At 36.6% G+C, this 22,304-nt stretch overlaps 1 protein-coding gene across 1 annotated transcript; it reads right to left on the bottom strand.

Moving 5' to 3' along the window:
• Positions 1-717: 717 nt before the first annotated feature.
• Positions 718-21,799, bottom strand: lin7a (lin-7 homolog A (C. elegans)). Its single transcript, XM_020926313.2, has 6 exons — positions 21,727-21,799; positions 13,926-14,044; positions 9,349-9,420; positions 5,068-5,277; positions 4,588-4,802; positions 718-2,090 (listed from the first exon to the last, which is right to left on the bottom strand). The coding sequence occupies exons 1-6, from the start codon at positions 21,761-21,763 to the stop codon at positions 2,069-2,071; spliced, it is 675 nt and encodes a 224-aa protein (XP_020781972.2). The 5' UTR covers positions 21,764-21,799; the 3' UTR covers positions 718-2,068.
• Positions 21,800-22,304: the final 505 nt, after the last annotated feature.

Below are 22,304 nucleotides of genomic sequence, written 5' to 3'. Positions count from 1 at the left end.
GAAAATAAAGTATGAGTGTTATATGTATGAATGCATATGCCTGCTGTAAATATGACATGTTTGTAATCGTAAACACACTGCAGAGTAGCTTAAAGAATCATTTTCACAGGTGACCTGTTTTACTGATTCACTCTCACCAAGACTCAAGGCCTGAGGGTAGGTGAAGTGTCTTGGCCAAAGACGCAGTGTATGCACAACATTTGGTTTAGTGTCTTTTCACACTATATAATCTTGTTTATAGAAGAAAGGTAAAGGAGTAACTTCACTCAGTGTTTTATGTTTGTTCTTTTAAAAGTGCAAAATCATAACTACAACATTTCAGAACCAAAATATAATGATAACACGTGTTTATAACCACAGTAAGGTAAAACAGTTTTTTTGCCATCCCTGAGCAGACTACTTTGTCTGTTCAGTCAACACCATCACTATTCAATTACATTATGACAGTGTTTTTTTTAATGGTGAGTTCATGTGAACATTAAAAATAATACAAAAAAACACACCATGCTGAGATTTAGCACGATCAACAAAGGGTGTACTTTTTATTAGGTAATATGTATGTATGGTAATATGTATGTTAGACTAAACTAAAACCACCACAAATCTGCAACTGCAGTTATGATAATTTTAAATAAGTACTCAAAAAGCAATCACTGTACACAAGCACATAGATTTATTTATACAAATATATTATGTATAACAATTGCATATCAACAGTTTTCTCTTTTTCTTTTCTGCACATTGGACCATCCGCATCAAAAGTGAATTTAGAAAGACACGTTAACAATAGAAAAAGGGAGTTAAATATTGAATATTAATAGAAACCAAAAGTGTTAATGTGCCTTTTTTTATTATTTCTATGTGTGGCATTACACAGAAAAGTCTAATTGTGTCTTGAAATATACCAAAATACTGCAACTTAGACTATATATTTTAATTTAAACAAAGAAACAAAGGAACAGCAAATGAGCTAAAGAAAAGACAACATTGGAAAGTGCAGTGACTAGACACTGGCAGAAAGCTTAGCACCAAAGAGGGGACGAAGAGTCACAGCAAACACTTATTTGAATCTAAGGAGTGTTCAACACAATCAGTGGGCGGGGCTAAATCACATTTCCCAATCAGACAGAGTTGAAAGCTGCCACTGCTTCTCGCCATGATTGTCCAAAACTGAATTGAATAAATAAACTTTCATACTACAGTGATAAACATTACATAACAATTTCATTGAATAAATATATTTTAAAATAAAGAATAAAACATGTTATCTATATCATATATCTGTAATAAATAGACAAATCTGAAAAAACAAAACAAAAAACACAAACAAATATATTTTTGGCTGACAATCTTTTCATCTGTCGGAACAAGCTAAATTCTTATTTAATTTGAGTATGTAGTTGCTGATTTCTAATTTGTCGATAATCTCTTAAAATGGCACAAATTTGGACAAAAGCTGCCTTACAATGCAAATAACCAGTTTACACATCTTTATCACTACATGAAGTGAGTGAATTTTTGAAAAATCAAACTGAACTATACGTGTTATTGCTAACTCTACAGGATACAAAATCTGTTCTTGCTACAATATAAGAAGGTAAAAAATTGTTTGTCACATTTATCCAAAAACAAGACACAAATCAGATGAATTGATCATTCATACAGAGACACAAGCACCAGTTGAGGAGTCATTTAAACACCACTGTGTAAATGATAACAATGGCCAAACGGCAAAGGTGCCACATTGTAATATTAATCATTAAATCATAATAGTGATCTCAAACATAAATCACAAAAAGAAAGATTCAATTTAACTCACAATCTTCAACTATTCAGGAAAAAGGTAACAACCAAAGAGAATACAAAGTTTAAATGGTCGACTTGTAGCAGTAGTCCCCCGCAAGGAATATCTCTTTGTTTCTGCTTTGAAATCGATGGTACACATGAGCTGAGGGAGCGTGGAGAGTAAAAAGTATTCATCCTCATCCACATTGAGAGAGATAGAGGTTTTTCCTTTGGAATTCTCAGCACGGACAGATGGTCTTTGAGATCTGCTGCTGTCGCTCATTCACTTTTTCTTCTGAAACAACCTGCAGATCACACACAAGGAGAAACAGACTGAGAGCAATGCAAGCTGAGGCACACATACACAGTAAACGCCATCATGAGGGTTGATAAAAAAAACTGAGCTGGAGGACAGGTCAAAATTTGATGTTATGTAATTTTTTTTTAGAGTTTAGTTTTCTTCTCAGACAAGAGACAAATCCACGTAACAACACAGGACACACGTACGACAATAACAAAAACAAACACACACACATACACACAAAATGATGGTGGAATTTGCTGTTTAATCGTCATGTAAATGTTTTGTCCTAGTTCATGTTTGATATACAGTATGTCTGTACAACGCATCCCTAGCTGATGAATGCAAGAGGATTGACTGCTAACTTAAATATCTTTTGTTTCTATGTTGCTGCTGCCGATCAATAAAGTAGATAAAAGGTAAAGTAATAAAATAAAATCTATCTATCTGTCTGATATCTCTGTAATCACTAGGGCTAGCCACATAAAACACAACTGACAGAAAAAGGGTAAATAAATAAAAGTGAAATTATTTATTCACAATAGCAGAAAGTGGTGACATTATTTAACCAAATTTAAATCTAGAATGTGAACACAACCCACTGGAGCTTTTATTAATTAAATTGATATTAAAAATAACTTGGCTGTTAAATATGTAGGAGAAGAAGAGTAAGCAGCTTCAGTCTACTTCTCTAACAGTTTGACACAATCACAATGAAACACAAATTACTGCTAAAATCAACTTTCCAACCAAAAATTCACTTTCTGTATACAAGTATATGGAGGCTTGTGTCGTAATGTGGACCATGACACTTGATTTTTTAAGTTTTGTTACGCCCATGTAGATCTGTGAAGTCATCGAGCATACACTGATAGAACATAATCCTGCCCAGTCCCCTGTCTATACTTCCACCGCAGCAGTTAAAAGCTGCTAAAAGCTCCTAAATACCTTCCCAAGCCCAGTCGTGCCAAGAGCAAGACAAGAGATATCCTTGTGAGGAATTAGCATCAAAGGGGCATTGACACAGAGGTTGGAGATGTGCCCATTTTTAACACTGTAAAAGAGCATGTACCACAGCAATGTATTATTTTATTGTATCATGTAACTTGAAATGTGCTTCATATCAACTACTCTCTACTAATACTACTCTGAATTTATGGTGCAGTGTGCAGGGTGTTTATCAAGCTAGTTTATCAGCATACACCTATGAATAATTTAGGTCTTTACAGTAAATGTTTCTCACAGATGCACCAGATGCAGCAAAATGCCTCACTGGGGAAAGAGGCTTCAAGCTAAAATGGAAAGGTAATGTCCCTATCTGGCTCATATTACTAAGTATAGATGGATGAATAAGGAGTAAAATCAACTAACAAATAATCAACAAAGAGACATTATGTAAAAAAGAAGACATAAGTTCTATAGAAATGACACTATTAATGATACACAAAGCACAATTATAAAAACTGAAAATTAGAAATGAGAAAACTATGAATTTGGTACAATATTCTCAAGCCAAGTCAAAAATAAAAAAAGGAAATATGTAATGAAAAGTGAGAAAATATATTTGTAGAAAGTAATCATATTTCAGTGGAAAAACAAAGAAAAAAAAACAGTGAGGAGATGTTAATTAAAATCTTAACTTACTTTATGTTAGTACTTTGATTAAGAGAGTAATGCCAATAGTTTTGCTATTTACATATAAAAGCACCACTTTATACAACCTAAACTGGAGAATTTCTAGCAAACCCCAGAGTTGCAGTATATCTTACAGACTATGGCATGACAAGATGACAAAATATTCTTTTTCCCCAAGGTAGGGTTGTGCAACTAACACGATTTTAATCGTGATCAAGTTTCACTCAGGTGCCAATAAAATGCTTGGGTCTCTAGTCAGTCCTGACAGTAAAAGTATGTGGTCTGGGCAGAGTTCAGACTTTAGAGGAAGGCATTTTTTGTTGAATGTGAATGTGTTGTTTGTGTTCAAGAAATTAAAATAGAATAGCAATTTTTAAATAAAACAAAAATAAAACTGAATTAAAAATAGAAAAAAGGTTAATTCATGTCTTTATCATTTTGCACAGCCCTACCCTAAGCCCTTACAACATTCATCAGTCATCACAGGCATTAACATACTAACATAGGAATTTAATGTGTGCGCCGCCATCATAATTTAAGTTGTATTAGTTTGTATGGGGCTTCTGATCTTGACAGCAAATAAGTTCAATACGGACTATAAAGCTGTTTTAAAGCCCCCCAAAGAATCAGTGCAAAATTGAAAATTTAACATTTTACACAATTAACCTAAATTCTCCATTGAAATTAACAGGATCCCTGTTTAACTAGAAGTGCCACCACAAAAAAGCAGTTTAGGAGAATTTAGAGCATTATGAAAAGAGCTTCTGCTTTGTTGGTCCCAGTCTCTGAATTATCCTCTTTCTTGCTGTATCTTCTTGTACAGGTGCATCTCCCTCACCCTTAAAGCAATGAAGCGCCTCACCTACGACATGTGGTTCTGCTGTGAAGCCTGGTTCTGCTGCTGCTGCTGCTGCTGCATGAGGAGCTGCTGCTGCTGACGCCGCCGGGCCGTGCGCAGCTTTTCAAACCTCGCCTCCATTTCCTCCAGCACTTTGGGGGTGTACCGGACCACCAACTTCACACTGTCCTTGGCTGCTTTCAAGAGCTCTACAGCCTTCTCGTGGTGCTCCCCTTCTACACTCTGCAGAGGAAGAGAAGGAATAAATATTGAAATATATGATTTCAAGTCAGTATTTTTATATATTTTTTTTATAATAGTGCACTACAAAAACTGAAACCTTGCCAAGTTAAAATGACTTGAATTAAGATACTGATATGAGTAAATTTCACAGAACATGTCCAATTAACTACCAATGGAATAAATATTTTTGCAGTTAAAATCTGTCCATCACTGACTTAAATTTCAACTGTTCACAAAAGTAATTATTTTATAGACCTACACCTACCACCCCATTGACAGAGAGCAGTTGGTCTCCTCTCTTCAGACCCCCATGTCTCTCAGCCACGCCCCCCGGGATGATGCGTGAGATGTAGATGGGTGAATTCTGCTCCTTTCCGCCCATAACGTTAAAGCCAAGCCCCTCGTCTGTTTTGGGCAGCTCCACCACCCTTGGGTGAGAGTGACCTTCACTGGCTGCAAACGCTGCCACTGTGGCCTGTGGATGGAATGCCAAGATTAAGCACGTTAGGGAACAGACAAACAGATAGAATACAGGATTAACATACTGACATGTAGTGTAAGAAAAAATGAATATCATAGTTCTGAAGTCTGGAAAATATGATTCTAGGATAAAAAAGAAAAAAGCACATTATGTAACTTTTTTGGTGATAACCTATTCAGGTGTTTTTATTGTTAAAAGATACCTTTAAAACACCTTTTACCTTTCCACCAATCTGGCCTGTAACTTGTCAAGGTGGCATCACCTGATTCTCTTAATTGAAATATATACATTTAATGTTATACTGAGAAACATTCCAGGTAAACAATAACATCTCCATGGGCAGGTGGCTAATCCTTTACCAGAAGTAATACATAGTGCACCTTTAACTTAACGTTAACATTTTGTGTGATCACTAAATATTTACCCACAGATGCATGTACACAGTCAGTCAGTCGGGAGTCCAATACTAATGTCTGAACTTCGCAAATGGTGAGGATCAAGGTTCTATACAAAGTCCCTAGCTTAGTGAACACCAGGATTATACTTCCTAACTCATGCTGTAGAAGTCAGATACGTTTCACCCAGCCCCAGTCGGTTACTGTGATTGTGGGGAGTCTTTGAACTACATGCCAGACTCCTTGCCCCTTGTACCCAGAGAACAAAGTATAACGTGAGCTTGTGATTCTGAGCCTCAAAGTGGTATTGGGAACTGAACAGACACACATGGCAAGGCAAGTTTATTTGTATAGCACAATTTGTACACAAAGTAATTCAAAGTGCTTTACAGAATAGGAAATACATTAAAATCACAATAAAAACAAATCAAAACATAAATAATCATAAAGATTAAAATTAAAAAAGAGAGACACAAATTAGAGAGAAGAGTGCGGAATGAAAACCTTTCAGTCATATGCACAGTGGAACAGAACCGTTTTGAGCCTGGATTTAAACAGCGTCACAGAAGAGTCTGTCTCACATGTTCAGGAAGACTGTTCCAGGTTTTAGCTGCATGAACCTGAAACGCTGACTCCCCTTGTTTAGTCCTGACTCTGGGCACCAGCAGGAGCCCAGTCCCTGAGGTCCTCAGAGTGTGAGATGGTTCATATGGCACTAACATGTCAGAGATGTACTTTGGTGCTCGACCATGGAGAGACTTGTACACAAGCAGAGCTCCTTTAAAGTCTATTCTCTGAGCCACAGGAAGCCAGTGCAGAGACGTGAGCACAGGACTTATGTGCTTGTACTTCCTAGTTCGAGTCAAGACCCGAGCTGCAGCGTTACATCCAGTCCACACATGCATTTTGCTGTCAGAGCCGCATCTTTTATAAAATGTCACAGAGATGGGGAAAGCTGTAGTGTATATCTGTCCTAAGTGTGTCCAATATCCCCAAAAGCAAAGTCAGACTTGACACTTTCAGGTCTGTGCTCCTTCCCCTAGATACTATCCCTGCTCCATATTCATGCATCTTCCCACCATCATTACTCTCTTTTCAGACACTTATTTAGCTTAGCTTCTTACACTGTTTTGTTTGGCTGGCTTATTGTATTCTGCAAACTCACCTCCCTCTATGCCATCCATTCCTATTTCCTTTAACAGTTACTGGCCAAACCTTGTTCTCAAGCTCAAAGCAGCTTCTCAGCATGCACACAGTCACCTGCAGGCTTGCAAAACATTGCCCTTCACAGTGTTGCGGATGGTTTGTCAAAAAAGCATCTCCTATACAGCAGGAGATGCTTATAGGAGAAGCTCTCTTGCCTCACAGCAAGAAGGTCCCATTATAAACCAGTACATTTGCATCATCATTGGGGATAATGTTCAATTTATGATTTTATTGTTGTATCTTTTATTGTAAATTAAGGGGTAAGTAAAGCCACCTGTTTCTTCTGAAAAGCACGGAATCATGACATGACACACTGAAAAGGCATCAAGGTCAGGATTACTGCACAATTTTAGCTCCACGTTGCCTACATCAACCTGCACCAACCTACAACTTCTTTTTCATGACATTTAAAAAGGACCAAGTATTACGCAAAAAAAAACTATTACAGTGGTTTTGAAAAGACAAGTGAACATCGATGGGAAATGCCAAACAATTCCAAGCCCTTGAATCCCTTTAGTGACCTCATGTGGCTAAAGTAAGAATTTTTATGGCAGCTGTGTTTTAAAGTATCTCCATGAATACGGAGGATAATCATTAACAATCATCTAAATCAGCTATTTCCTCCCCCAGTTACCGTCATTGTCATATTTTACTAACAAATGTTACCATCTTATTAGACATCATAAAAATATTGTTACAATAATGTACAGAGAAAGTAACCCCCTGAATTACTTTTTAATGAATTACATCATTATTATTGTTTTATATAAGGTATCCCACATTCATTTGCATTGCTGAATACTCTGAAGCAATATATAATGCTTCAAAATGTCTTATTGTGAAAGAAATATTGCAATAAATAATGATACTGAAACTACTTCATGATACTGATTGAGATAAAAATAAAGCAGGAAACCATTTTTAAATATAAATTATCATTAAAAAGATGAGCAACATATCAATTAATAAAATGAACCAATTATTAGCCATAGAAGTGACTTTTTCTACTTTCAACAGCTCTAATCTTGTTACATAAAAAAAATAAAAAAAATCTCATGTTATTCAAAGAAGTTGTACCCATGATAAATATTGAGGCCCAAAATATATTGATCCTGATATCACATATTGAACAATAAGTCATATAGTAATTATTGTAACAGGCCTACTGAATATGTCTTCAAAGCTGGGCCCAACAAAGTCAGACAGATAACTTTCACTAGGCCCACATGCTCTTGTTCCTTATGCTTTTTATCCTTTTGCATTGAAAGCCCTGCCACAGCAATGTACACCGGAGAGGAGAGGACCCAGCTGGGTTAGGACCAAAGAGATGGGAGTGTTTCTAACTAGGTGTCCTCAGTTTCCTTTATTTCCCTTCCCCTCCCCCAACAGGTGCCTCCTTTCGTTTCTAAGAGACAAGGTGCCGGAAACAGGACCCGAGCAGCATAACCAGGTCAATCTCATTTCTTTTGTGTCTGTTAGATGAATCTGTTTAAAATGTGAGGGGCATTGTGTTGGTCTAAAACAGACACTAGAAAGAAACTATTTATTTTCTACTGCAGAAGAGATATGGTGGTAATAACATGGATCAATCTTAATAATGGTCATCCACAGCTCAAAGTGAAAAGTAGAGCACATTAACTGCTGACAAATGAAAAAAGCAAGTATATATTACAAACACAGTGATTGTTTTACTGAGATTGTGAGTGGCATTTATATAAGCTTTCACATCATCCAATAAAGACCAGTTTGAAATATATGACAGCTTATCTCTTTAGACAGTCTAGAATAAGATGCTGCCACTGAGCGCTGGATATTTTATAAAATGCATTTTGTTTATAAAGATAGATGGTAGATAATAGTGTCAGCGAACACTTTAATACAACTTCTAGGTGAACCTTGATGAAAGGCATGCATTAAAGGGCGCAAATTATGCTATTTTTGGGTTCTATGTTATAATGTTGTTTCCTCACAAAAAAAACATACTGGAGTTGTACTTTCTTTCATTCACACATGTTTAGCACACAAAGCCTGCATATTTAGAAAACACTCTATTCCATCTTGTGATATCATGCGGTAATACAGGAAGTGCTCCACTGTATTTTTAAACTCCATACAACTTCATTATAACTGGAATAATTTCAGCCCTGGAATTTCCAATCTCTACTGAATTAAAGGTAAAATGGGCTGTTCACCTGAAAACTACCACTACATGAAATCAGAAAGTGGAACAGAGTGTTTTGAGCTTTTTCTCGATGTACACACTTATAATAAAAAGTTACTCAAACATGAATGAAACAACATGACTCGAGGTACGTTTTTGATGAGGCAACAACATTATCCACATAGTTTAAAGAGTCAATTTTGCATGATGTAGGACCTTTAAATATTAACTTTAAATGATGTATATGCAAAGTGTGCTGTAAAAAATATCTTGTTTGGATTTGACAAATACTTGAGTTCCTACCTTGGCAGTGGCCCTTGCCTGGTACTCTGGACAGCCATTTACAGTGATGGTTTCATGCATATACTGGTAGACCTTGAAGAAAACACACACACACACACAAAAAACATTTTAATACAGTTTAATCTACAGAAGGAAAACACGTTAGCAACAATACGAGTAGCATACATGATCAATTAAACAGTTTGCTCTACTACTTCTAATATAATAGGACTTGGATCAATGCTGAAAGAACAAAGGGTCATATACAATACTATAAATAACAGGGATTCATTTGTCATTATGGTACATAGTGTTGGTTTGTGCTGCCTCTGCTGTAACAATGTCAAATCCTTGCTTTTCTGTTTAGACCAAAGTGAAAAAAACTAATCATATTTTTGTTCCAGACCTCATACCAAGTCTCGGTCTGTCCGCTCGACTAAAAACCAGATTCATCTTTCTCTCCTGAGGCTGTCCTAATCAGTGTGGACATCTGACCTTTGGAGTCTGAATACATCTCTTACAAACACCTCTGCAGAGATCTTTCAAAGTGGAAGAGATCAAAGTGGGACGTGGAGGGTAATACTGTCAAGAAAAGTAAAAGGGATATGCACAGAAAAGCTTATTTTATTGAATTACTGCCAACCTTTGTGGCCTTCATTTCATTTATCACAAGAGGCACGTCAGAGGAAGTAGCATTGCTGAGCTCACCTGAGAATTACTAGTATAATGTATATTATCAAGACTTTATCCAGTGTCAAGGGAAATCATGAGCCTCGGGTATCACAAAAGATTAGGTTTAATTAACAGCAGAAGGGGAGCTTTAGAAAGACAACCTCTAACTCCTGAGCTGATTAGCGGAGAAGATGTAATGAATGAACTGAAGTGATATGTCTTTAGCACCCACCCAATTTATGGCGACGACTTACTATGTCTACAAAAAAATAACATAATATGTCAAGTCCGCTTTTTCATTCTGACTTTGGTTTGTCATTTGCTTGCAAATGTTCACAGAGGTCTTTTTTTTTTTTTGGGCTTGCTCCTGAGCGGTACTTTCACATCATTAAAGAGCTGGTATTTATCCTCTTATCAGTTCTGTTTCAAGTTAGTAGATCCAGTAATGATAATAACTGAAATATACCCATTTAACTAGTTGCTTTTAATTTATGTTGTTGTTTTTTTTCTAGACTTGGTTGCTTGTTGCTTTCTGAAAATCTGGCAACCCTGCATCCTTATTTAATATTTACACTGTATTTAAATCATATTTGAATGGTCATGTTTTAGTGAGAGAAAATACTAACATAGCCTAATCTAATACCAGTAAGATTAAATGCAATTTACTCCGTCCCTGTAAATGCCATGACTTCATTCAATTGTTTTGTTTGCTTGTGAATCTGAAAATGGATTTGCAGCAGAGCAACAATGAGCCCACTGAGCTTTTGCACAGCTAAGGCAAAGCACTTTTCAAAACGGCACACATGGATTTGCTTGCTTCTGTCTGCAGCGTGGTTTACTGTATTTGCAGAAATTTAACAATTCAAATCCACAACTCCAAAACAGATTAGATTTAGTTGATGACTAAATTAACAAATTAAATAATAACTCTATAAGGCTTAAATTTGGAATATGCAATTTCTCTGTCCACTGGTGTAAAGATTTTAAAAAGTTATTTTTAAAACTGCTTTTGGAGAATTAGCTCTACATCTACCTTAATCAGTATATCAATGTCATCAGTATTGTGTAGGCAAACAAGCAAGAAATGAATGTCTTTAACAAACTTGCTCTTAAGATAACAGAAATATTTAGGCCAGGTTGAACAAACATTTAGACCAGGTTTAGTGTTGACTCTGAAACTTTTTTTTTTTTTTTTTTTACCTTAGAGCACTCCTGGATGAAAGAGGCATTACATTATCTCATTTAGGTGTAAAAACTGTAGTGGGGTGTATTCGTAGCTTTCTTTATGCAACATTTTAAAGAGCCATGAAATCAACAAATCCTTTTCATCTGTGTTTTTCCTATTCTGTGAGAGGAGGTGGGAGGAATAGCTACTGGGTTAACAATTCTATCCAGAACTAAAGAAAAAGGTAACATAGATTGAAAAAGTCTAATACAGACACATAATTAAGAAAACACATAATAATTAAGAAAAAAATATTAAATTACCACAAATGATCTAGCCATGTTCTATTTTGTGTAGAATTGTATGTGTGAAATGCGATGAGTTAAATCCACTCAAATTTGATACAGCACTCCCCATGTAAATTCTCACTCTGGATCATTTCCGCCTGGTTAGCTTGCGCAGTCATCTCATCTTGTGTCCTTCCTCTCCCATTTGCAAGGCTGATTGACCCTGACAACTCATTTAGGCCAATGCACTGGGACTAACACAGTGCAGACATTTTGCTCGCTCTGTCACTCACATGGAGAAGTGCAACGATCTGTGCATTTGACCAAAAACTGCTGATTAGGCACTTGTTTCCCTCTTAAATGTTTTTCAAATAGACACCTCTTCTGTCATCTCCGACTGATCGGATTCATAAAACTAGTCAGATTCATGCATGATCACAAAATACAAACGTGTGCCGACTATTTTATTAGTATTGCGCAAAGGAAATCTCACTGAAATGTGGCACTCGCTATAAAAAGTATGCTCAAGTTTTGACAAGCTGCTTTATTAATACTACTTGTTCACATGGGCAAACTAATTAAGAGAAGGTGCATCACAGCCTGATAGCATTGTAAATCCTTCTGATAAACAATGCAAATTTAATTAGCTCGAATGAGAAATAAAACTGAACTATTTACAGAGGTCCCGGATACAACTATGCTAAATCAAAATAACTGTTTACAAGAGGGAAGATGATGTGAAAGCTGATGATTAAGCTTGGATAATTAAAATCTGAATAAGCATTTATCTAGTTAATGATTTGGTTTAACTGAACTTACTTGACATTTTTAATAATTCAACATGAACAAAATGATTGTTTTCTTGTCATCCTCAAAAATTCTGCACTTAAATGAATAAGGGTAAGGACAATAAAAAAAAAACATGTATATTTTCAGATATTGTCTCTTGTGTTGTCTCAGATGATGACAAACTGCTGCAGAAGAACTTAATGCTGTGTGTAATAATGTACTGTAGTAGTCATTACTCCCAGCTGGCTCAGCATTGCAGTGAAATGTGTTTGTCTCATGGGCTACCAAACCTGTAATTCACTGGAAAACAACACAGCCTCTGCCTCCCACCATGATGCTGATTTCACACTGCTCTGAAATGTATTTGGGAATTTCTTCATTCACTCATCTCTTGCAATACTGTGAGCACTGTCCCGTACTGGTACTTAGATAATTCACTTTTTTTGCTCAGAGCTGTGCCAGCATGTACCAGGGGCTCTTCCAAACAGAGACAATCTAACCCTTTGAGACTGAAAGACAGTTTTTTGTTGTCTAACTAACTAGGGTGGAACGATTTGGGAAAAATTTTATTGCGATTCTTCTGAAAAGCATTGAAATTGCGATTTGCGATTTATGTTTCAAGTCTGGCAAAAACTGGAATATAAATTGTCAATCTAAGACAAAAATCTAATTTCAGAAGATGATTGCATGGATCTGAACTACATGGATAGCAGTTTTTATGTAGAATAAGATTTGTTGTGGAATTGTTGTTGAAAACTTGTAAACCCTTTCAAATTGTGGATTCAATTCACCATAGATAACCAAACCTAAACTAATGAAGGATCTTTGATGTTGTGCAATAGTAGAGATTTTTTAACATGAAAAATTCCTTTATAGTAGCATATAAATTTTAGATGCCACATGCTTGGGTTTTCTAAAAACAAACCCATCTATTTGGCTCGAAAATGTTGTTAAAAAGTCAAAACAACTATTGCATTAAATGAAACACAACACAGCATACAGGTGCTGCTGTCGTAACAGTGTCTGTATCTTTTTTTTAGCATTGCACAGCGAATGGTGCAAAGATGATAAATTGGAGGACTGAAGACAGATTGTAATTTTGTGTTTTCTAACAAGAGGGAAGTGCTGTGGTCTGTTGTTATGACAGAAACCTGTAGCAGCAAAATGTGATTAAGAAGAATCATCATGCGCTCAATTAAAACAGACTCTAACGAGCTCATCAAAATGTCAAGTTGATGAAATACTCATTATGATTTTGCTAAATAAAACCCAATGAGTTCTACTGTTCAGCTAATTTTAAGTCATAAAAATGAAGTGACATGTTATACTGCAATGCAACATTTTAAAACCTGGCATGCATTTAGCTATTGCTTAAAAAGAATACTGTGTATATATATATATATATATTTGCGACATACGTATTAGGTGAATGCTGTCATGATATTGGTCAGAAATGTAAATCTTTCATGGAAAATGAACTGTAAAACATGATTTTTTTGGCATAGCATTGACTTTGATTTTTATACATATATTTTATGTTTAGCTCCAAATCAATAAACCAAAGCTTTGAGGACCCCGTGTTTGACCGGTAAATTCCAATTAAACCTATTATAGTTGCTTTTAGGAGATTAAAATCTAAAAATAAAAAGGATAAACGTCACAAAACGATTAGCATGTGGCCTCACCTCTCTGATGGCTGTGCAGAACTCACTTTGAAGCACTTTCTTCAAAGACTGAAGTTTGTGACTGGGGACATCTCCTGTGTCCTGCAACTTCTCTAGCAGCTCAATGGCTCTGGCAACATCTGTGAAGAGGAGAGCAAATCTTTATGCATCACAACCAACTCTGAGGAGGAAAAGGAAAACATTTCTTTCCATTCAATTAAGAGCGCAGTCATGGTGAAGGTGCTATGCAATCAATATGAGGGATAATGGGAATGGATCTGATAAAGGCCAGTGGAGGAGGTGAAAGACAGCAGCTAACGGGGCTATGGATTGTTTACATAGGCTCAGCACAATTATATAGAGTAGTGTATAAAGGCAGGATTGAACAGGATTACTTTGTTTTGCATGAGAAAGGACACTAAGGTTATTACCATGACAATAGGGATTCAGGGGTCTAGGGCATCAAAGGATCTGTTCTAATATCTATTTCACAAACAATGCAAAAACTAGGATCAAAACTTAATACTCATTTGAGCAAGACAAAATTTGACATTTCCTGAACGTGTTATAATTATCTTAAATTATCACTTGAATTACATTATACTGTCTATTGTGTCAAGTATCAAGTCTATTCCTTAGTAAAAAACAAAACAAAACTGAGTTTAAAATTTTAATATTGTGAGAATACTGCCACATTGTTTAAGTTTAACTTTGTCAACTCAGAATATGTTGCAGGCTTATTTGAATTTTGTATTGTGTATTATTGCAACACTGGGTTTATGAATTTAAGGGCAACTTTAAACTTAAGAAAAAGTATGATATTATTACATTCTGCACATAAAAAACTATTACAAATAAATAATGAAAATAGAAAATAATTTAACCTTTGTGTACTTCATATATAATAAGTTAGTCCTACAGTTACCAGTGTGGAAAGTCAGGAATGGAGTAATAAAACCTCCTACTGCTCTTTAAGACACACTTTATTAAACATTTGCAGTGCAGCTTCTCAATAAAGTGGAGGATCGGGGAGTTTGAACTGACTTCAGTCTTATCTGAGATGAGAACAGAGAACAGTGCCATAAAAGAAAGATGTAAAACACCAGCCTTTAAACCATAGTAAAAGATTGATGTCAGAAATCCAAAAGCTGTTTCTATCCCCCTGTAATAAGGAACTGTGGGTTATATATTGATCTATGAAGGAGGGATTCAGTTTTCATTTAGGACAGGTTGTGGCTCACCAGAACATGTCCGAATAGATTTGTATTGACTGTGTAGCGAAGCAACATTGGTAGACCGTAAATTGCATTGATCAAATATAAACTACTTCAGCGTGTATTCCTCAGTGCAGACAAAATGTTAGAATTTAGAGCTGCTTACAGTGACATGTTGCTCATTACAAAACAAAATACAGTAAGCATATAGATAGAAAGATATAGTTCATTAATGCTTCAAGAAATTATTTTGTTGCATTAGCTCAATTTACAAAAAAAAACAAAAAAAAAACATACCTGGAGTTGTGTTTTGTTTCATTCACACATAATAACACAATAATCCTGCATATTTCTGCTGTGTTCTTCTCTCAAAAAGAAAACACTCTGTTCCAACTTGTGATGTCATGTGGTAATACAGGATGTGCTGCACTGTGTTTTTCAGCTCCGTACACCTTCACTAGGATCATGTGGATAATTTCAGACCTGGAATTGCCAATCTCTATTTAACAAAAGGTAAAAGGTAGCTGATAAGTTGAAAACTACCATTACATAAGATCACAGGGTGGAACAGACCTTTTTTAGATTTCAAGATTAAGAAACTAAAGGGTTACTCAAACGTGTGAATGAAACAAAACACAAACACAACTCCAGGTATGTTACTGAGCAGGCAACAACATTCTAGCATGGCTTGAAGCTCACAAGAGGCAATTTTGTGTAATATAGGACCTTTATCTTATCTTATCTTATCTTATCTTATCTTATAACAACACAAACAAAAATGTTTCTTTACAATGCATTCATTCTAATAATACAGTGCATAAGCGCACACTTATAGCCTCGATCCACCTGAAAAAAGTGTCTCAGGTTGTTTTGGCGATCTGACTCTGGCTGAATAATAAGCTGTGGTGCCTGCTCCACCCAGTGCGGGCATCTGTCTGGGAGGTTTACAGGCATTTCCTTCTCATTAAATGAAGGTCAAGCGCCATCAAGAAATTTCCTTTTAGCTTTCACATGCTCATTAGCACTATTTTGTTTCTTCACATCAAGACTTTAAGCTGTGCACAACTTCAAAGGCCAATATGGGAGAGACTGAATTATAAATGCTTCCTTTAAAGAGCTTTTATCTGCAAACCTAAGTGTTTTATGGGCTATATTTATAATTGTTATACCCTGATAATCAAACTGTGTGAGAATTTGTGGTAGTGATTTGGTATTTACTAAAGATCGACCAGTGTTTGCAGTTTGCAGATTGCCAATATTTTTGGGCCGATGCAAAAGGCCTTTATAAAAGCTAATCTCATTTTGTGCAGTTATATCTTCTTCATATTAGAGTGTTAAAATGAAGCTTTGTGTGTATTTTTAGCTAACAAATTGACCAAAAGAAAATATCATAAGAGACAAGAGGCAGATTTCCCTATTGATTACATTGTACTGAGCCCTGATAAATCAAAGAGCAAAATTGACAAATGTTGAACCTGATTATTTGGATTAGTGATTGCACCCAAGAACTCACTGTATTACAATAATAGTCTGCATTTTAACATTATTAATTTTAGCTGGCCCTCATCTGTATTAAATAACATTGACCTATAGAATGTTGTGATGTTATCTGAAACTTAGTGATTCCCAGGTCTTTTAATAACCAAAACCAAAAATATATTTGTTCCATTACAGAGATAGTACATAAATAAAAACAAAACAAAACTATATACTTGATATTCTAGATTTCAGCATATTTCCATAACAATAAATGTTATATCATCCATTTTTCAAAATAGCTCCCACCTCTAATCATAACCCTGTGAAAAATATGATGTAAGTCTATATAAACTACTGCAAAAACACACCCTCCTTTGGGAATGGGATGGCAGTAAAACTATGCTTCCCACGCACAGTTTTCATTTTTGCCGAATACAGATCATGATACAAGGCTGGCGTTGTCTAAAACACATTTGATTAAGTGTCAAATGTGCGCGAGATTATTTCCAGCAGAGTATGCAGAACAAGATCTCATTCATTTTCTATTTCACAGTCGCTGCAACTCTCTGTTATGGGCAAATTTAAATGATTATCAGAGCCTGGCTACCCCAAAGTGCTGCGTGCATTCTACACAGTATGAAGGACAGATAATAACAGAGTATATGGCAGGGGTCAGGACAGGGCTGCGCAGTTAATCAAATTTTAACCAAGGTTTAGTATTTTCTAATAGTCACTAATCAGATTCAGGTCTTTTTAATCGGAATATCCAATCCTTTGTCAGTAAAATAATGTAGATTGGAGCAGAGTTCAGACTTTGGAGGACGAAATTAGACTATTATTGATTTAAATGAAAATGAATGAAAGTCTGTATCGTTTATGTTCAGGAAATGTATATTTATTCAGTGAAGGCCAGGGCGAAACAGCAAAAATGAAAGAATAACTCTGTTCCTCTCATATTCAGTGTGATTTAACTGCTCCAAAACACATACTTTTGCAGAAACTGCGGATCACTCAATTAAAACAACATTAACCACTGAATCTCAATTTTAATAAAAATTTTATAAATTGCCCAGACCTAAAAGCCATTTTCCTTTGTTTTTAATCCAACAAAATAAAAAAATTTGATCAAGCAATACGACAAAAATTTTATCTTGAATAATTTTTTGTGATATCACTAAGCCTTAGCTCAAGAAGGCTCATACTTCGAGGAAATGATCTACAGGGGATAAACAACACCAAGGTTACATCACGTTAAGACACAATGACGCAGATGTGGCTGGATGACAAACTGTATTACCTAACAGTCTGGTGCATAGAAACATTCCTGGGTGACCCTATGAACTCATAACATTGAATGGCATAATCATGGCCACAGCAACAGCCATTACTGAATCAAGTATAGACCTTGAGTTGGAACGATTCTGTGTCAAGTAGTTATATGGGCAGTACTTTATCTAATAGAATATACTGTCAATGTCAGTCCAATAGGTTTCATTTCTTTAAAAACTCATTTAAATAATTTTAACATACAATAAGATTATGCTGTAAGATAAGCAGTTATTTAACATAAGCTATCACACATACTTGTTGTCCAATCACAACAATCAGCAATGAACTACTCTGCAGACAATTTAACTGTAACTTGGTCTGGTTTGGTCTCCATGAAGACAGAAAGGTTTAATACCATACTGTGAACCGTTTCAGACAAAGCAATGACATCTCTATGGAGAAAAGCATTTGACCCTCCACCAAAAAATTACACAGTGCACCTCTAAGTTACAGAATGTATTTGTAATGATTCTTTTGATACACACACCACATATGTAAGTCAATTTAGTCTTCCATGCTGAGAGACTGACACATTTATCATTTTGAGTTAGGCTGTATCCAATTAGGTCATTCCTACTGAGCTGTCGAATGAAAAAGAGGAGGGGATTAGTTTGTTTGCAATGACTTCTTCTGCATTGATATCAAATACAAATATTACCTGTGAAATAAAGATCACAGACAGGGAAGCAAATTTCAATCATGCATAAAATAATATTACACACAGAGAACAGGTTCAAGTTATTTTCATTTATTGTTTAATATATGTGTGCTGGAAAGGAAATCAGTAGTTCCCCAAATTAAACTGATGTAATTTACATTTAATTTTCTAATTTGTACACAGCAGCATTATTAAAAGGAGACATATTGTGCAAAATTGACTTTTCAGAGCTTTTAACCATGCTATAATTGTTTTCCCTTCTCATTTACCCAGTCAAAGTTGTATTTAGACTGATTAGTGCACATTTGAGAAATCTTTATTCTCCTTCATTCAAGACATCATTGCTCCGATCTACCCCATTCTCTACTCACCACTCACCATTGGTACATGCCCACAGCTTTCTACTTACTTTGTTCTCTAGTTTTATTTTCTTAATCACATAGAATTCAGCATCACTGCATAGCCATTTCAGAACAAGTATTTTAAAAATCCATTGCGTACTGAGCTGTAACTATGCAGAGGAGGAGCTGACAGCATATGGGAACATTGGTTGTGATGACATTTACAGAGATCTAGAGTAAAGGTGCAGGCAAGTGCACTTTTCTGACCCGAAAATCAGCACTGTTTATTTAATTAAGTCGTTTTAGGTCAATATTGAGATTTAGAATGACAAAAGTAAACATAATGATCCATGGGTGTCATGGATTAAAACTACAGGAGACAAAGCATAATATGTCTTCTATAATGCAAACACGTGTTTGAACAGGTTACGTTATGCCAAAGAAAAAAAAAAAAACAGCCTCAGCAACATCATTGAGTAGTACTTGTGTGCACTCTTTCACTCAGGCTGGTGAGTAAAAGGTCAGACTCATCATCAACTAATTAGTGTGAAACCAACACAGACCCCCACAAAAGCACCACGACAACAACAGCCCCTCAACAAGCGCACAGTTGTATGGATGTGCTCCAGTTTCCTCTGTAATTACATTGATATATCACAGTCAACACAATCAAAGATCCTTTGTTGCTAGAGTGTTACAAAACTGCAAGAAGCAATAGATGCTATACCATCTATTAAGCTTTTTATTAATAAATACAGCTTCTTAATACTTTCCTCTGAAACTACTGTTGCCCTTGGACAATATTCATCAAAGAAACAGAAAAACACATCTCAAATGGGAAGAATGCAATATTAAACATTTACATCTCTTTGAAAAGAAAAACAGCTTTTAGTTAACTCTATTCTACTACTCTATTTTCATATAACATCCTGCTCTTTTTTCACAAAAGACTCAACAGAAGTGTCTCAAGGTGAATGTAATAGCAGAGGAAAAATTGTCACCCATAATCCTCCAGATCTGATGTGACCAGAAGCATGTGATGCAGTCTGCTTCAGCTCAAATCACTCGACTCACAGCTCAATCCCTCTCACAACCAAAGGAAAGATTTCACAGCATTCATAAACCTGCCCTGTTTCATTACAATACAATTACTCCTATCTATCACTATTTCTGGCAACAGCTTTTTCACTGGAAGTAATAATAATAACACATTGGCTTTATAAAGCACTCTCATTGCATTATTCATTCACTCCACACCTGATGGTAAGCTGCTATTGTAGCCAACTACCCTGGGGTAGACCGATAGAAGCAAGGCTGCCAATCTATTCTGGCCTATCATCCCCTCCAATCTCCACTGATAACTCACTCAAACACATGTATACAAATGTCTTGCCTATGAACACAAAAACAGTATGCTCTGGTTTAAGCAGAAATCAATCTTTCACGGTGGTGCATGCTCCAAGCAAGTGATTTTTTAAGTAACTGCTTCTTCCAGGAAGAGATTAATATCTGAATGGGTGTATTATATCAGCTTTAAACTTTCCTTCAGTAAGAGAGGCTTTGGAAAACTGAGACCATTTCATCCCCTACTGTGACCTTTTACCTAACTTCTCTCCCTCATGTTTGTATTGGGACAAAACGAAGATGAAGGCCTCATAACCTCGCTGAAGTGCTGTGTTGCCTCCATAGTGTAAAACTATCATTACTAACTTAGCGAGGCACGGCAGCTGCTGATCAGTCACTACATGCCACAGCTCGTCGCTGTCCTGCACACCAAGGTCAGACTGAATTCACACTCACACCAACAGTTTTAAATTAAACACAAATGTACCTCCAGATTGTTTAGAGGTCTGTCTGTCATTAAAAAAGTAGAGGTATAGTATTGTTGTTAACGCTAACCTGAAGGGCTCGGCCTAATATATTTTAAGAAATAAATATGATTTGCCCTGACTGGGGCAGGGAGCTTTTCTTAGCCCAGAGGAAATAGCTGCATGGGGTGTCTCCTTTCCCTATATTTGACAGAGTTTAATTCCTATTCAAGACAGTGGAAATGACATAGGACACATGTGCACGACTAGTCTAGTCTGTCTAGTCTCAGTGGAGGGGTGAGAATTGATCGCAAAAATGTTGTAACACTAGGCTATACAGTATAACACTAAAACAAACAAATAAACAAACAAACCAAAAATTCTTCTGAGAGGCATCCACACGAGGTCAAAGCACAAACAGAAAAAAATATGCCTCATACTCCGCACTATTTCACTTCAAACTCAAGCATAATAATAATCCACTTGCACTAGAAAGCTCGAGCAATAATAACGAGGTAACCCCACATCAGCTCACCATTAGGCTAGCACTTAATTGCACTGTTACTGGTTAGTGAAGTACCCTATGGAACCAAGCTCCATACCAGCAGCAGCTTCTATAAGTTGGAGTGCAAACAGGAAAGACGATGTGTTACATAATAGCCCATAGATGGCTTTTATCGCGCTGTTAAGCAGGATCGCATGCTTATCTCTCGCAGAAACAAATGATGGCGATTTAATTAACGAGTCCGACAATGACCCTCCACTGCTAGAAAAAGCGCATCGTTTTGCTAAAGCTACGTTCAACTAGTCTGAAGGAGGCACGGGTGGATTTAAAATGGCATAGGCGCACAGTGCTTTGGATAATACGAGTCGGAGCGTACTTCATTGCAAAAACCTATTTCCAATCCGGGGCGGGTATACAGACATAGGAAGACTGCGTTTTTAGCAACTTAACAAGAATGTGCAAGACAAATAGATTCAAGAGCGCCTTACCTCGCTCCAGGGTGAGCGGTTGGACCACTGTCGCCATGACTGCTGTTTACCGGAGACTGGATAGACTACGGGAGCCGCAGCATCACAGGACGAGAGAGAGAGATGGTGAGAGAGGGAGGGAGAGAGAGAGTGAGAGATGAGAGAGAGAGATGAGAGAGAGAGATGGTGAGAGAGGGAGAGAGAGAGAGATGGTGAGAGAGAGAGAGAGAGAGAGAGAGAGAGAGAGAGAGAGAGAGAGATGGTGAGAGAGAGAGAGAGATGGTGAGAGAGAGAGAGTGAGAGAGAGAGGTGAGAGAGAGAGAGAGAGAGAGAGAGAGAGAGATGAGAGAGAGAGAGAGAGATGAGAGAGAGAGAGAGAGATGGAGAGAGAGAGAGATGGTGAGAGAGAGAGAGAGAGAGAGTGAGAGAGAGAGAGGGAGAGAGAGTGAGAGAGAGAGAGAGAGAGAGAGAGAGAGAGAGAGAGTGAGAGAGAGAGAGAGATGGTGAGAGAGGGAGGGAGAGAGAGATGGTGAGAGAGGGAGGGAGAGAGGGAGTGCGCTGTACTCCATCATTATCATTAGGCTACCTGCCTTTGTTTG

The sequence above is a fragment of the Boleophthalmus pectinirostris genome, unplaced genomic scaffold, assembly GCF_026225935.1.
Source record: "Boleophthalmus pectinirostris isolate CB_2022bp ecotype Guang Dong unplaced genomic scaffold, ASM2622593v1 HiC_scaffold_18, whole genome shotgun sequence".
NCBI lineage: Eukaryota > Metazoa > Chordata > Actinopteri > Gobiiformes > Gobiidae > Boleophthalmus > Boleophthalmus pectinirostris.
Note: the sequence above shows the minus strand (reverse complement) of the source record. Positions and strands in the feature narration are given on the sequence as shown.

What these genes read in the sequence shown, in the direction of transcription:
- lin7a (XM_020926313.2), bottom strand. Translation starts at nt 21,763, where the DNA reads ATGGCGACAGTGGTCCAACCGCTCACCCTGGAGCGAG. An exon ending in ACCGCTCACCCTGGAGCGAG is followed by an intron (nt 14,045 to 21,726) that starts GTAAGGCGCTCT and finishes TCCTCTTCACAG; the next exon opens with ATGTTGCCAGAGCCATTGAG. An exon ending in TCACAGCAGAACCACATGTC is followed by an intron (nt 2,091 to 4,587) that starts GTAGGTGAGGCG and finishes TGTGATCTGCAG; the next exon opens with GTTGTTTCAGAAGAAAAAGT.